This window comes from Bos javanicus, chromosome 29, assembly GCF_032452875.1.
Source record: "Bos javanicus breed banteng chromosome 29, ARS-OSU_banteng_1.0, whole genome shotgun sequence".
NCBI classification, from domain to species: Eukaryota; Metazoa; Chordata; class Mammalia; order Artiodactyla; family Bovidae; genus Bos; species Bos javanicus.
The window spans coordinates 36,828,403-36,845,422 of record NC_083896.1 but is presented as its reverse complement, the minus strand read 5'-3'; the positions used below and the strand labels follow the sequence as shown (position 1 = coordinate 36,845,422).

General features: G+C 39.1%; 1 protein-coding gene across 6 annotated transcripts in view; it reads left to right on the top strand.

The window, feature by feature from the left end:
* ZBTB44 (zinc finger and BTB domain containing 44) overlaps positions 1-17,020 on the top strand; it is a 59,188-nt gene that overhangs the window by 21,471 nt on the left and 20,697 nt on the right. For all 6 annotated transcript variants that reach the window (XM_061406481.1, XM_061406484.1, XM_061406480.1 and 3 more), the window contains exon 2: positions 9,736-10,809. In XM_061406481.1, the coding sequence (XP_061262465.1) occupies positions 9,792-10,809 (1,018 nt within the window). In that variant the 5' untranslated portion in view covers positions 9,736-9,791. The remainder of the gene's footprint in view (positions 1-9,735; positions 10,810-17,020) is intronic.

Genomic DNA, 17,020 nt, shown 5'->3' with positions numbered 1-17,020 from the left:
ACAAAGCTAGTGGAGGTGATGGAATTCCAGTTGAGCTATTCCAAATCCTGAAAGATGATGCTGTGAAAGTGCTGCACTCAATATGCAGGCAAATTTGGAAAACTCAGCAGTGGCCACAGGACTGGAAAAGGTCAGTTTTCATTCCAATCCCAAAGAAGGGCAATGCCAAAGAATGCTCAAATTACCACACAATTGCACTCATCTCACATGCTAGTAAAGTAATGCTCAAAATTCTCCAAGCCAGGCTTCAGCAATACGTGACCGTGAACTTCCAGATGTTCAAGCTGGTTTTAGAAAAGGCAGAAGAACCAGAGATCAAATTGCCAACATCCGCTGGATCATGGAAAAAGCAAGAGAGTTCCAGAAAAACATCTATTTCTGCTTTATTGACTATGCCAAAGCCTTTGACTGTGTGCATCACAATAAACTGTGGAAAATTGTGAAAGAGATGTGAATACCAGACCACCTGATCTGCCTCTTGAGAAATTTGTATGCAGGTCAGGAAGCAAGTTAGAACTGGACATGGAACCAAGACTGGTTCCAGATAGGAAAAGGAGTACGTCAAGGCTGTATATTGTCACCCTGCTTATTTAACTTATATTCAGAGTACATCAGAAGAAACGCTGGACTGGAAGAACCACAAGCTGGAATCAAGATTGCCAGGAGAAATATCAATCACCTCAGATATGCAGATGACACCACCCTTATGGCAGAAAGTGAAGAGGAACTAAAAAACCTCTTGATGAAAGTGAAAGAGGAGAGTGAAGAAGTTGGCTTACAACTCAAAATTCAGAAAACAAAGATCATGGCATCTGGTCCCTTCAGTTCATGGGAAATAGATGGGGAAACAGTGTCAGACTTTATTTTTGGGCCTCCAAAATCACTGCAGATGATGATTGCAGCCATGAAATTAAAAGACGCTTATCCTTGGAAGAAAAGTTATGACCAACCTAGATAGCATATTCAAAAGCAGAGACATTACTTTGCCAACAAAGGTCCATCTAGTCAAGGCTATGGTTTTTCCAGTGGTCATGTATGGATGTGAGAGTTGGACTGTGAAGAAAGCTGAGCACCGAAGAATTGATGCTTTTGAACTGTGGTGTTGGAGAAGACTCTTTGAGAGTCCCTTGGACTGCAAGGAGATCAGCCCTGGGATTTCTTTGGAAGGAATGATGCTGCAGCTGAAACTCCAGTACTTTGGCCACCTCATGTGAAGAGTTGACTCACTGGAAAAGACTCTGATGCTGGGAGGGACTGGGGGCAGGAGAAGGGGACGACAGAGGATGAGATGGCTGGATGGCATCACTGACTCGATGGACGTGAGTCTGAGTGAACTCCGGGAGTTGGTGATGGACAGGGAGGCCTGGCGTGCTGCGATTCATGGGGTCGAAAAGAGTCGGACACGACTGAGCGACTGAACGGAACTGAACTGAACTGATGGTGGTTTTTGCCATACATCAACATGAATTAGCCACGCGTGTGCATGTGTCCCCCCATCCTGAACCCATCCCCTCCCCACCCTATCCCTCTGTTTTGTCCCAGAGACTGGCTTTGAGTGCTCTGCTTCATGCATCCAACTTGCACTGGTTATCTCTTTACCAGAGGTTTTGTGATTGCTGTTAGTCAGTTGTGAGTTAAAGCTAGAGCTATTGTATAGAACCATTACTAATGTACAGTACCACTAACAGTTGTGGCAATTGTGAATTATTTATGTGTTTGTGATTATCATGGTTACTTCTGTTTTATTCTATCCATGAATAAATTTTTAATAAAATAGATGAGTCAGCTAGGTGTCAATTGCATGTCCATATTGCCTATAAGCATGAATGATTCCATGAAAAAATTTGTAGTAACGTACAGTGTGATTCTGTAAATTTTACCTACCTATGTGCTGCCTTTTTAATATTGCCTGTGGAGTAGAGAATCAGAAAAATAAAATCAGGATTCCTTCTTATTAAATAAAGCTCAATTTTTAAAAATGAAATTGAACATACTTTCTTTATATAAAATGAAGTTTCTTGATATATTTAAATGATGAGCTTATTTCTTACACACTTTGTAAGATTCTTTTGGGACTATCATGCCAAAGTAAAGTCTGTAATGCTTTTGTTCTCTGCAGTTCTTTTGAGTGTTGTCAAAATCTATCCTTGTCAATGACAAAATTTTAGAAATAGGTAATGGTGCTATCTGCACAGCAGTGTGAATGAACTTTATGCCACTGAACTGACAATTTAAAATGGTTACAATGGTAAATTTTATGTTAACATATATTGAGCACAGTTTTTAAAATCTGCCCTTGCCCATGGAGGTGTATCATACATGTGAATATCCTCTGTCGTATGTGCCATGGGTAAATTAAAATACTGGTGGTAGTTTCCAACTTGGAAAAGAGAAATGTGAACAGCTTAAAGTGGTAGCCACTCTTAAGATGATACAGAATTTTACAGTTGTGATAATTTGTGTCAAATGATTTAAGTATTAGAAAGCTATGGAACTAAATGACCTCTAAGATTGATCTCTACCTGGAGATTCTTCGAATTTGTAAATAAATCGTGCTTTCATTAGTTAAGCAGAGGATGAATATGTAAATAAAATATACAATGGGATATTATACAGTCTTTAAAAAGGAGGGGAATTCTGGTACATGCTACAGAGTGGATGAAGACTTTGTGCTAAATGAAATAAGCCAGTTGCAAAAGGACAACTATTTGATGCTTCCACTTATATGATGTACCTAGAGTAGGAAAATTCATAGAGAATTCATAGAGGTTGGCTGCCAGAGTCTGGTAGAGAGTGGAGAATGAGGAGTGAGGAGTTATTGTTTGATGGATACTGTCATTTCGGAATGATGAAAAGTTCTGGACATACTGGTGATGGTTGAACAACAGTGTGAATGTCCTTAAAGCCCTGTACTGTACACTTTAAAATGACAAATTTTGTTTTATTTTGCCACAATATAAAAAAACCTTTATTAACTGCAGATTAGTTAAGTAACTGAGAATGTGGGCATTTTCATTTATAATAGAGTTTTGGAGAACTTTTTTTAAATGAAGTGATACGTGCACATTACTAATTCAGTACAAGTGCTTTTTTTGCATATTACTTTAAATGTGTCTAGTGTGATTGAGGAGCTGAATTTTCAATTTAGTTTAATTGATTTAAATTAAAATTACCACATGTGACTGGCAGTTCCTTCGTTGGACAGTATAATTCTGTATTTTTTTCATCGTTTTATAATACTTTAAACCTCCTTATATCATTATTTTGAAATGAATGTCTTATGGATAGCATGTAGTTGGTTCATGTTTTTAAAATATCCATCCTACCAATCTTTGTCTTCTAGTTGTTTTTATTTGGACTGTGTACATTCAAGGAAATTATTGATATGTTGAGACTTAAGTAGACCCTTTTATTTTTGTTTTTGTTTGTTCCCTCTGTTCTTTGTTTCTATTATTTTCCTGCCTTCCTGTGGCTTATTGTACCTTGTTGAAAATTTCATTTTGATCTATCCTTGGTGTTTTGAGGGCATGTCTTTTTACATATTATTTTGCATCTGCGCTAGGTATTATATGTACGTAAATAACTTATCACAGTCCCCTGATGGCAGTACAGTATCAGTCTGAGTGAAGGCTTCCCTCTTTTGAAGTTACACTCCCCTGTTTATAATTGTCTTAAATATTTACTTTACATACTTTGAGAATCACATCAGCATTAGGATAGTTTTTGCTTCAATTATGTGAAACATAATTTAGAAAAGTCAGAGGAAGAGGGAAGACTATAACCTGTACAGTTGACCCTTGAACACGGCAGCAGTTAGGGGCACTGAGCTGACTCTCTGCAGAGTAGATAATCTGTGTATAAGTTATAGTCAGCCCTTCGAATCTGATAGTTCCTCTGTATCCACGGTTCCACATCTTCAAATTCAGCCAACCACAGACCCAGTAGTATTGTAGTATTCACTGTTGGAAAAACACCCACATATGAGTGGACTTGCACAGTTCAAAGACTCAGTTATATGTTTTTACTTTTCATTATTCTTCCTTTCATTTCAGGAGCAATCTGAACTTATTCTTTGTGAGTGAATCTGCTGACAACAGCCGATTCTCTAGTTTTCATTCACATGAGAATGCGTTGATTTTCTCCTTCCTGAAGGGTATTTTTGTTGGCTGTAGTGTTCTTGGTTGGCTGTTCTTTATTTGGGTACTTAGAAAGTGTTGTGTCACTTCCTTCTTACCTCATGGTTTCTGATGAGAAGTACTCCATTATTTGAATTATTTTCCCCTTATAAGTAGGGAGTCATTCCCTTCTTACTGCTTTTAAGATTTTTCCCTTTGTCTTTTTGTTTCCAGCAGTTTGTATCTGAGCATGGACTTACTTGAATTTATCTTGTTTAGGTGTGTTGAACTTCTTAAATCTCTAGGTTTAGATTTTAAAATTAGTATACCATACCCTACATATTCACCCATTTAAAGTGTACAGTTCAGTGACTTTTAGTGTATTCGCTGATTTGTGTATCAATTTTAGACCATTTTCTGTTATCTAAAAAAAAAATCCCTGAATCCCTTAGCTGTTATCCCCAAATTTCCCCTACTGCCCCCCCAACCCTAGGCAACCACTCATTTACTTTCTGTCTTTATAGATTTGCCTGTTTGGAACATTGCCTATAAATGGAATCATACAATAATGTAGCCCTTTGTAACTGGCCTTTTCATGTAGCATGTTTTCAGATTTTATCCATGTTGTAGCATATATCAGTACTTAATTTCTTTGTTGTGAAATAATATTCCATTGTATAAATATACCACATTTTATTTGTCCATTTATCATGGTGGATATTTGGATTGTTTTCACTTTTTGAATATTATGAATAATACTGCTATGCTCTGTGAATGTATGTCCATACGTTTCTGTATGGACATGTTTTCTATTCTTTTCGGCGGGTGGGAGTTGCTGGGTTGTATCTAAAGGTCCCAGTGTTGCATCTGCTACTAAACACAGTCAACGAGTACAGACATTTTCGTATGTAAATTCCACCTGGATATTCCTGTTGGAGGCATCTTAAACTCAGAAACATCAGAAACTTTCTTTTCTGTCCTTGATTGGTTTTAATGAGAATATAGGAGGGGAACAAAATTATATCTGGCATTTCCCAGTCTAATCTTCATCTTCCTCCCATCCCATACCTCCATCTTTATTATGCTGTGTACCATATGTGTGTAACCATTACGTTGTACAAACATGATTTGCAGAAGATACTTAGAATTTATTTTATTTTTGTCTTCCACCATACATATAAATTTGTTCCGTAGGGTTAGTACTCCCTCCAATTCCTTGAAGGGCAAGTTATCATAATTTTTCTGGTCACTTTTAGGGAATAGAAACATTATTTTCAAGAACTAATAAACTTAATTCAGAGTTATAGGTTTTCTTATTTGCCCACCGCAGGCCTACTACAGGTCTGCAGTGGAAAGAGATTTGTTTGGCTTCCTTTTTCTTTCTGTTTTTCCCCTCTGCCTTTTTATTCTTCCGTATTTGGTGACTGTGATTTCAGGCCCATCAAGGATTGGGAGAGGCACAGGATTGAGTAAGAAGAAAGGTCTCTAATAACAGTAGCAGCAGCACCAGGACTGGTGTTCTGTAGCATTTATTTCATGCTGAGTACTGTTAAAAGCACTTCACATGTATCAGGCCAGTTAATCCTCGGAACTCTGAGGTAGGTTGTCTTACCCTGTCTCACTGCTGAAGAAATGAAGGTGCAGTCTAGTGACTTGCCTAAGGTCCCACAGTGACACACAGCAGAACAGGGCGTGCACCCAGGGCTGGGGCTCCAGAGGATCCTTGGCACTCCAGGTATTGCTTTTATTTACTGTTGGGAGGTGGTAAGCATACTTCCTAGTCTTGGCTAGAGTTTAAATCAGACTTGTATCCTTTAGATTTGTTTCAAGTGTGACACATTTTGCATAGACCTAAAACAAAGGGCAAACTTGCCTCAACTCCTTTCCCTTACAGGGGAGTAGAAGGGAGTGGGAAAGGGTTTGGAACTCAAAACACACTGGTCTCTCTCCACAGGACTCGTTTTCTGATATTTAACTCTTTACCTCCTTGCATAGGTTGCCTTGCACCTCACTTTGAAATGGTAGTATCTGTTGTTTGGAACCTCCACCCAAATTGCGATTGAGATGTTTTCAAAATCCCGTTGCACATGGTCTCCAAATACACTATTTGATTTCTTGCCTTCACACCTTTGTTCATGCACGTGGTCCCTGGATTATGAGTGTCACTTGCTTGAAGGCATGTTCCTGCCTGAACCATGTGATCTCCATCAAACTAAGTGCTTTTGATGGCTGGGCTTTTTAAAGAAGCCAGTTTACTGGGGTGTAGCAAATGAACAAAAAACTTAATGTAAAACCTTCCCATTTTTTTTCCTCTTCATCTCATTCCTATGAGAGAGAAATCAATAAGTATGTTGAATAATACTTTGGTTAGATCAATCCTAGCTGCTTGGTGTCTTACGATTACTTGTCTTTGGGAAAGTAGAATGGAGCAGGTTTATGTTTGAACTGTTACCTTTGATGTGGTTAAGTTAATTGTTTCAGTGGCCTTACCTGGCTGTCTTGGCACAAGGTTTTATGCCATTTATTGTGTTATCAGACCAAGAAGATTCTTAGATTGATCATTTGGTCCTCTTATATTAGAATATTCAGTGGATTATTTGTATCTATTCAGCTGGAAATCATCAGAATGTCTTTTTAAAAATTATTTCCCCTTCACATGTACATTTACCTACAAAGAACATTCAAAGGGGTTGTTTATGTAATGGATTGATGTTTGAACTAACATTGACCTCTGCATCCTCACATTTAGAGTAACTTCCCTGGTGGCTCAGATGGTAAAGCATCTGCCTACAATGAGGGAGACCTGGGTTTAATCCCTGGGTCGGGTAGATCTCCTGGAGAAGGAAGTGGCAACCCACTCCAGTATTCTTGCCTGGAAAATCCCGTGGACAGAGGAGCCTGGTAGGCTATAGTCCATGGGGTCACAAAGAGTCAGACACGACTGAGCGACTTCACTTTACAGTGCCATTAACAACAGTTGGCCAGTACAGTGCACCCGAGGCATGTCAGGATGGTGAGCACTCACTGAGCTCGTGTGAGGTCCCACGAGAGCTTGGTGCTCCTGTTTGCTTTATCACCTGCAGAGTTCTGTCATGAGGCCCTGCCCTCTGTGATTCTTCTTCTGCCTTGCACACTCGGAATGAAAAGTTTCATTGTTTGCTTTCATGTAGCACTAGCTGTGTAGTCTTAATTAAGTACATATGTCATTTTCATAAAGACTGTAAGCTTAATGAGGTAAAGGACAATGTTTTACTTGTAATTGTGTTCCTCTCTTACATAATAAAGTTCCTCACATCTAATAAGTCAATTATTAAGTTTTCATTAGTGTAAACAAAATCAGTAGTATGGCTTCACCGTCCCAATACCCAGTTTAGTCTTATTTGTGCTGAGATAAGGAAGGTAAAGATAATAAAGTTATGCTCAAGTTATAATTCTGCCATACCTGTCAATTTGTATGCAACTCTTTGAACCAGTCTTAAGGGAATATGGGAAGTGGAGATTGTTGCGCAGAGCAAGGATATTCATTAAATTTTAAGAGGCACTTAGAGGGACAAGGGATGTTTAGCTTATAGAAGAGAACCTTAGGAAAGAAATGTGACTGCCATCTTCAGTTTTTGAAAGCTTTTTCAAGGGGAAAGAAAAAGGCCTACTCTGCATGACTTTCGGGGTCCAAACCAGGAGAAACTGAAGCCTTAGGATGTGTGTGCATGCTCAGATGCATCCAACTCTCTACCCCATAGCATGTAGCCTGCCATGCGCCTCTGTCCATGGAATTTCCCAGGCAAGAATCCTGGAGTGGGTTGCCATGTCTTCCTCTAGGGGATCTTCCCTATCCAGGGATCAGACCCAGGTCTCCTGCATTGGCAGATGGGTTCTTTACCACTGAGCCACCTGGGAAGCCTCAAGCCCTATTACGGTGCTTTTTAAAAGAAAAAAAAATGTTTAATGTGAAAAAGAATAAATACCCATATGTTTTGCATAAATATGAAGAAGCTACCATCTATGCATGCAGACATCTTTCTGTGTACAGTTTCAAGAAGATCATGGCCCCTTAGTGAATCCATGAATCTAATTAAGATCTTATGTTCTCTTGCTCTGTTTGTGTGTCGGTGTGTACAAATACATACACATATGTATATATTTCACAAAGATGGTTATTGTCTGTGTACTCTGATATTTTTCACTAAACACATAACTACTACTATTGAGTTCACTGTATTTAGTGATTGTGCATTATTTAATGCTCAGAACCACACATTTTCCCAGGTCAATTAAATATTCATCAACTTTTAAACATCATTTTTTTTAAAACTGGTAGCTCTAATTTTGAGGTATTTGAAACTTCTTTATCTAAAGATGGCTTACAAAAAATATTTCTCCGAATATGCTTTGTTTTGTCTTTTAGTACTTTTTTTTAAAGGTTATTTATCTTAGATAAAATAATAGCTATGTGTTTTCATATTGGAAAAGTACTGTGATCAAACAGTAAAAAGACTCAGATCTTAGCTTCGGTTATCATTTGTTAGTCACTTAACTTCCCTGAGCATTATCTTTCTTATCTTTATCAAGGGGCTAATACAAGCCTCCCTGACTTCACATAGTGGATGAAGGAAATGGCACCCCACTCCAGTACTCTTGCCTGGAAAATCCCATGGATGGAGGAGCCTGGTAGGCTACAGTCCTTGGGGTCGCAAAGAGTCGGACACGACTGAGCGACTTCCCTTTCACAACAGTTTAAGGGGAAAGTACTATAAACTAGTATTTAGAAGTATTATTAGATTTTAGAAATTAAAAGTATTTAAGAATGTCAGTTTTCTTAATTTTTAGTAAATGTAAAATCTGATAAAGGCAAATCAGTCTTTTTTTTTTTTTTTTAAGGAAAAACCCAATCAAGTGTCGGATTTTAAACATTTGTTTTATAAATTTCCTTCCAGAAATGTGGTTTTGTTGTGTTAGTAACATAAAAAGCAGTTACTTTTCTCTTGTTGCGCATTCACAAAGTGCCAAATACCATGCTTAAGCATGTACTTCGCATGTTTCATTTAGTTCTTATAACAACCTTGGAGGAATTGTTGAAGAAAGAATGCAGACCTATTACATTCTAAGACCTAGACTCTTGGCCACTTGCACTTACTCATCTCATGTCCTAAAAGAGGCAGGATAAAGCATTGAGGTTTAGGGTGCAGATTCTGGGGCCAGCCTGCCTGGATTTGAACCCTGGGTCTGCAACTTAACAACTTTTGATTTCTTCAAGGTAGTTAGCCAGCCCTTTTCTCTTCAACAGCAATAAAATGTACCTATTAGTAGAGACATCATGACAATCAAATTATGAAATGTGATGCATTTGAACATTATCTGGCTTGTGGTTTGCAAGCAGTGGCAGTTATAGGGACTCGTCTTGTGTAAGCTGTGCGTGTGACGTGAGCACACGGACTCCTCTGGGAGGATGCTTCAGGGAGCAGGCACTGGGAGTCTATTTTAACATAGCTCTTTCCTTGGACTTTCCCCTGGCCATCTTTCACGTTTCTATTTAGCATGGTGGCCTCATGAAAACAATCTCAATCACCTTGTATTTCAGCTACTGATCCATTAATTAATGCTTATTTTATGTATCTTTTAGGACATTTCTGATTCATTTGCATCCTTGAAGAGCATCTATAGAAGAGGAAGGGAAAGATGGGTGTGAAAACATTTACTCATAGCTCCTCTTCCCACAGCCAGGAAATGCTTGGAAAGCTAAATATGCTTCGAAATGATGGACATTTTTGTGATATCACTATTCGTGTCCAGGACAAAATCTTCCGGGCACATAAGGTGGTATTAGCAGCTTGCAGTGATTTCTTTCGCACCAAACTTGTAGGCCAAGCAGAAGATGAGAACAAGAATGTGTTGGATTTGCATCATGTTACAGTGACTGGCTTTATACCCCTTTTAGAGTATGCGTACACAGCTACTCTGTCAATTAACACAGAAAATATCATTGATGTTCTAGCTGCAGCCAGCTATATGCAAATGTTCAGTGTTGCTAGCACCTGCTCAGAGTTCATGAAATCAAGCATTTTATGGAATACACCCAACAGCCAACCAGAAAAGGGTCTGGATGCTGGACAAGAAAATAACTCTAACTGCAATTTTACGTCTCGAGATGGAAGCATTTCTCCAGTGTCTTCAGAGTGCAGTGTGGTAGAAAGAACCATCCCTGTCTGCCGAGAATCACGGAGAAAGCGCAAAAGCTACATTGTTATGTCTCCTGAAAGTCCTGTAAAGTGCAGCACACAAACAAGTTCTCCCCAGGTGTTGAATTCTTCAACTTCCTATTCAGAAAATAGAAATCAACCAGTTGACTCTTCTCTAGCTTTTCCCTGGACTTTTCCTTTTGGAATTGATCGAAGGAATCAGCCTGATAAGGTTAAGCAAGCAGAAAATACCCGGACTTTAGAATTACCTGGCCCATCTGAGACAGGGAGAAGAATGACTGATTATGTGACTTGCGAGAGCACAAAAACTGCCTTGCCTCTGGGTGCCGAGGAAGATGTCCGGGTCAAAGTGGAAAGGCTAAGTGACGAGGAGGTCCATGAGGAAGTATCCCAGCCTGTCAGTGCGTCTCAGAGTTCACTGAGTGATCAGCAGACAGTGCCAGGAAGTGAGCAAGTGCAAGAGGACCTTCTGATTAGTCCCCAGTCTTCCTCCATAGGTATTGTGTCTTCTGTGTTTTCCATGATTCTATAAAGTATGGGGAGGCATTTTTAAGTGCTTACTAGATAAGTTTTGTGCTGTATCCTATAGGAAATATTAAGAAGAATAAAACATGGTAACTGGGATTTTTTAGGTGCTATCAGTCCTACCATATATTTTGGTAAGTTACACATGAGTAGAAAGAAAGTAGTTGAACAGTATCTCATGGGACACATATATTATGGCACAGTTCACATACTAATGAATTGTGAATTACTTTCAGTACAAAAAGTACCAGTTTTAAAAAATGCAATTCGTGTTTTATTCTTTATTAAAATTATTTATTAAAAACTTAACCATGTGCCAAACTTGGGGGGATATATGACGAAAATGACAGTGCTTGCATCCGAGGAGTTAACACCATTAATTGAGAAAGCAGATGAGTAAGTCAGCAGTTAAAACTAGGCCAGAGGTATAAACAGTGTGACAGGCTCACACAGGAAAGATCAAGTTAACACTGCATGTTTGAGCTGGATCTTACGTAATAAGTAGGAGTTTACCCAAGCGAGGGAATAACATTCCTTTGAAAATGTATAGAAGCTCAGAGGTGTGGAAGAACATTCACTGCATGTTTGATAAAGCAGTGAATTCAAAGCACAGTGATGTGAATAAAGCATGAAAACCTGCAAGTATAGACTATAATGGGAAAGAAGAAAAATGAGTGGTTGAGAACATGTTTGAAAAGCCTCAAATGCTAGTTTCAGTTAGAATTGCATTCAACTACATACAACAATCCCTTCAAAGTGGCTTAAACCAAACAGGATTTTTTTTTTTATTGCATAAAATGTTCAGAAATAGAAAGTCCAGGAGTAGTATAGTGGCTCTACGGTGACCTAGGCCCCTTGTGTTTTTGCAGTCCACCATCTTTAGTTTGTCAGATGTATACTTATTACTTCATGGTTGTAGGTTTTTTGCTTCATCTTTAGCCTTGTATTTTAGAAAGGGGTAATGCTTGTATGGAAAATGTTTCTAGAACTCTCAAAAGAACTGCCAGATGATGTCACATGCATGGCCTTTCCTAGCTGCAAGGTGATCTGGGGCTATATACATATATATGTATGTTGGGTATGTAACTGCCTTACAAAATTATAGAATAGATATTGTCTGCAATTAGCAGTGTCTACCACAGCTAGGCCAAGTAAGCTTGGGTTGTATCCTAGTGGAATAAGGAGTCTACCTTAAATGGAATGAAAAAATATTTTCAGATATTTTAGGAAAATTTGATATTGGTCGAATTCATAGGGGGTTGGCTGGGGAGAGACAGTCCAAAAGCCAGTTACAGTACAGTTGTCTTTGTGTTAAAGAAGATACTTGAAGTCATACTGTAAAGAAAATGGGTATGAAGAAACTTTGTAAAGGAAGAATCATTACTACCTGATGTTAATGAATATGTGGTTTGAGGAATAAGAAAGTCAGGTTCATGGATGACTAGAAAAAGAGATAACATTATTGTCATTATAAGTCACAGTTTTTTACATTTTATTATCTCTAAATTCAGATATGCTTTACAATTAATAATCTTTACAGTTACTTTTTCTTTCTTAATGGTGCAAAAAATAATGGTAATCATACACTTGATCAGTTCAGTTCAGTCGCTCAGTCGTGTCCGACTCTTGGCGACCCCATGAATCGCAGCACGCTAGGCCTCCCTATCCATCACCAACTCTCAGAGTTCACTCAGACTCATGTCCATCGAGTCGGTGATGCCATCCAGCCATCTCATCCTCTGTCATCCCCTTTTCCTCCTGACCCCAATCCCTCCCAGCATCAGAGTCTTTTCCAATGAGTCAACTTTTCACATGCACTTGATAGGAATCTGTTAAATACCATAACTACTGTGAAAGTCATTGGGAGGAGGTAGAAGCCCAGTTTAAGAGTTAACTCAGCAAGGTCAATTCTCTGTGAACTGTGCTTGGGTGATGACCAGGCAACATGCCTCAGAGCCCTTGAGGTCAGGACTGGAGGTGACCACTTGAGCACTTTTAGCAGGGACACATTGACTCTCAACAGGAAAATGTGTTTGTAAGAGCCAGAACCAGAGAACTGCTCCTTGAGAAATAATCTATATTCAGGGAGAGAAGGAAAGCCAACGGAGATGAGTGAAGAGGATTTCTCCAAGGTTGGAGAACCATGAAGGCCGTGTTGACGTTGTTAAGTTCTTAGATTCTGATGCACAACATGAGTTTCCCAGGGTTGCCACACCAGCCACTGCAGACTTCAAACGGCAGAATTGTATTCTCTCGAAGTTCAGAAGGCCGAACTCTGAACTTAAGGTGCTGGCAGGTCTGTAGGGAATGATCTTTCTGTGCTCCTTTCTAGCTGCTGACAGTCACTAACACTCCTGATGGGCCTCAGAGTTTAGCTGTATGTCTCCACTTTCTGCCGTCATCCTTCTGGGCCTTCCTCCTAGATCTCCCTCCTCAGGACACCAGTCATTAGATTATGGCCCACCCTACTACAGTATGATCTCTTCTAACTTGTATATTAGTTAGGTATGAAACCACCTCACAAAACTGTAGGAGAATGGATATTGTTTGCAACTAGCATTGTCTACCACAGCTAGGTAGAGGTGACCATATACTCTGTTGTTGTTGTTTAGTCGCTAAGTTGTGTCCGACTCTTGGCGACCCCGTGGAGTGTAGCCCAGCAGACTCCTCTGCGCATGGGATTCTCTAGGCAAGAATACTGGAGTGGGTTGCCATTTCCTTCACACACTCTAGGTAATGGTAATTACCTAGGTCTCTGCAGAGACCGACCCTGTTTCCAAGTAAGAGTATATTTACTGGTATTGGATGTTAGGGCTTGAGAATGCCTCGGGGATGGGGAAGAATGCAGTTCTTCCCACAATACCTATTAAAGATAATATTTCTAAAGTTGGGTCAAGATACTTTTGTACTTTCCAGACAACCACACGTTGAATAATGTATTTGATGGCAGGAGATCCTAGCTATGTGTCAGTATAACCCGGTTTTTGTTAAATAACTGACATCTTTAATCTTGAAAACACCTTTGTACCTTCTAAATAGTGAACTAATAGGTAATTATTAATACTATTAATTATTTATCTGAGAACTTAGGAACCAAATACTAATATAACTGAACATCTTGCTGACTAGCTATGTGAAATAGCCTTATTTTAATCACTCTCGAGTATACCTAATCAGTTCAGCCTTTGCCTTAATATATTATTTAACACAATTAAACAGAGGGGTTAGGACCATAAGTACAATAAGCCTTTCCGTTATCTAAGAATAATTTCCAGTATATACTATAACAAATGTAGATTCTATTACAAATCAGACATACAGAAGAACTCTGATCTGAATATATATAATCAAATAATCCAAATGAGTTGTCTTTTCTTTACCTTCAGAGCAAACTCACTAATTACTCTCAGCTACCCCTGTTAACTCCAAATGTATACACTAAACACCTTACGAAAAGTGAAATTCAGTGAAATTTGTTTAAGTGAGAAGGACTCTAAACTCTAAAATCTGCCATTAAAAGAGAAGTGATTGTTACGAGGGTCAGTTAAGATTGAGAAATAGTTTGACAGTTTCTTGGTAGCAGTAGTGAATAGATAAACTTGTTGAGGTGAGCAGTTAGAATGATGGAGGAATTTGCAACACTGAGCGTATATGCAGTATGGGGAAATGATTAAAAGTTGAGGACTTGGAGTCAGGCAGGTCTAGAATCTGCTCTCAGTTTCTGCCACTTATCAGATGTGTGACTTGAACAAGTCACTGAGCCTCACTAGGTTTCCATAACCGTAAAGTAATGGTAGTCTTAACTCTCTGTTGTATGTCAGTGCTCTCCAGCAAGACTGCCAGGAATACACCTGGAGTTGAACACATTGAGATGGTGGTTTGAATATCTGAAAATCCCTAACAATTAGCTAACTGTACAGGATAAGTTAGTGTGCAGCAAGCTTGCGTCAACCCCGTGTCCACATAGAAGTAGTGTTCTAGTAGTGGGCGTATTGAAAGTATAAGAACTGGTCACTAGCAGGAGTGAGGCAGTTTTGGTCCCTTAAAATGGACAGATTCTTTGAATGGAGTTAAACAGTTTCTGCAAGTCAGACTCAAGTGTCTCTGAAGAGAACCAACTGGCTATCATAATTGGGATGGTCCCAGGATTCTGGTCTTTCTGACTGAACAGGTCTTGCTTTTAGGATTGTAATTGCAGCAGAAGCATGTTGATTTGAGGTCAGGGTCCATTTCTCTGTGGCTGAAGGCTGGAATATGATATATAATGTTGCCTATAAAGGAATCTACTTCTGTGGTGCTTAAAAGAACAGTTATTAAATTTTTGTCAGCAGGGTCAGATGGAGGATAATAGATCCAACAATCTGTTAAATTCATATTAGTGACTGTGGTCTGGGGTGGGGGTACAAGAGGTTTTTTCTTAAGTGGCAGAAGAAGATCTTAGGAGGTCAGAAACAATAGGATGAAGATGAAAGATCGTATTGGCTTTAATAGGAATGATTAATAGTAAAGAGAAGAGTACTAAAGAGTCAGAAAATTAATCTGATTTTGCCATCTTGGGTAGGAGCTGTCCACTTTTGAGGTCATTATCTTCTGGAGAATTCCTTAGAGGGAATGGATGTACAGGAGTCAGAAGGATGTGATGTCTTTCAAGTTAGAAACTTGAAAGAATCCAATGAATGTCCCCTCGAACTGTTACTGCTGAACCAGTGGTTAGCAACCTATCAGTTCCTTTCTATAGATACCAGTGGAAAGTTTTCTCTGGTGCCATCTTTTCCAGAAGACCAAAACTCCAGACTTTAAATCATTCATAGGCTCTTCTGTGTTTGTGATAAACCTGGAATATCATTGTAGTATTTAATTGTATTAGTTGGTAATCAGGTAGCACCTAAGATTTAAACCAAAATTCCCACCTGAAAAAGGAATGTACTGTTACTACATAAGGGGTCACCTTGTGGATCTTAGAGATGATTTATCTTATTGCCATCAAGACTCTTGGCAGTACTTAGGACTGTGGAAGTTTGAGGGTTTTTAAGTGCTTTGATAAATATAGTTTTAGAATTCCATTTATTCTCTTAACGTTTGTGGATGATGGGGATGTTGGAGAGTCTGTGTTTTTAAAAGGTCATGCTTATGGGGTTTTTTCAAAGCAACATCAGTGTAATGTGTGGTCCTATTACTTGAGAAATAGTTGCTATTTCCTAGTCAGGAATACAGAATCTGCTCATTTTTCTTCTGCCATTATAGCGTAGCTCTTTAGCATGAGGAAGCCTCAGTCTACCTTAAAAGTAAACAATAAACAACTGATAGCTCATTTGAAGGTGTTTAAAAGTGTACCTCAGTGCTTTGTTCTTGTCCCTGTCTTAACCAAGGTTGTGTCAGTGCCAGGAGGACCATACACCAGCAGCATCCATGGGGGTACCTCTTGAAGTCCCTGCTGCAGTGTTGGTACAGTGTTGATGTATCACAAATGAACGATCTTGTTCATGCCTGAAGCTCCCCACAAATGGCTACTTCCAACTCCGAATTGTCCTTGGTGAAATTGAGTCAGCTGAGAGATAAGTGTAACGTGTTAGTTACAGAGAAAGCATGAAGGAAGCAGATGTTTGGCCAGAGAGAGATGCAATTTCAGATTGAGACACCTCATGAGAACTGTAGCAGTCCACAAGAATAATGCTTGTGTAATTTTTTATTTCCAGTTACAGAGGCCAGGGATGAGACAAAATCTGGTTCTGGGCATTTGAAACTAAGCAAACCAATTCTCGGGACACGAAGACAAACTTGAAGTCAGGTCCTTATAAGATTTTTTTAAACATCTTTATTGAAATACAACTTAAATATCATAAAATTCACCCATTAAAAGTTTATACTATAGTGAGTTTTAGTATGTTCACAGAGTTGTATAGTCATCCCCCCAAAAGAAACCCTGCAATCCCTCTCTCCAGGACCCACCCCTAGTCCCAGATAACTGCTTATACACTGTCGGTATGGATTTGCCTGTGGTGGGTATTTCCTATAAATGAGAGCAGCAGTGTGTAGTCTTTTCTGACTGACGTCAGTCATTTTACATTATATTCTCAAGATTTTCATATATGTCATCCCTTATAAAGTTTTGAAATGTTTTTGCCAGTCAGTGGTCTTTCTGACCTCAGCCTCCAGGGCCAGTTTATAGGGACTGATCTTATC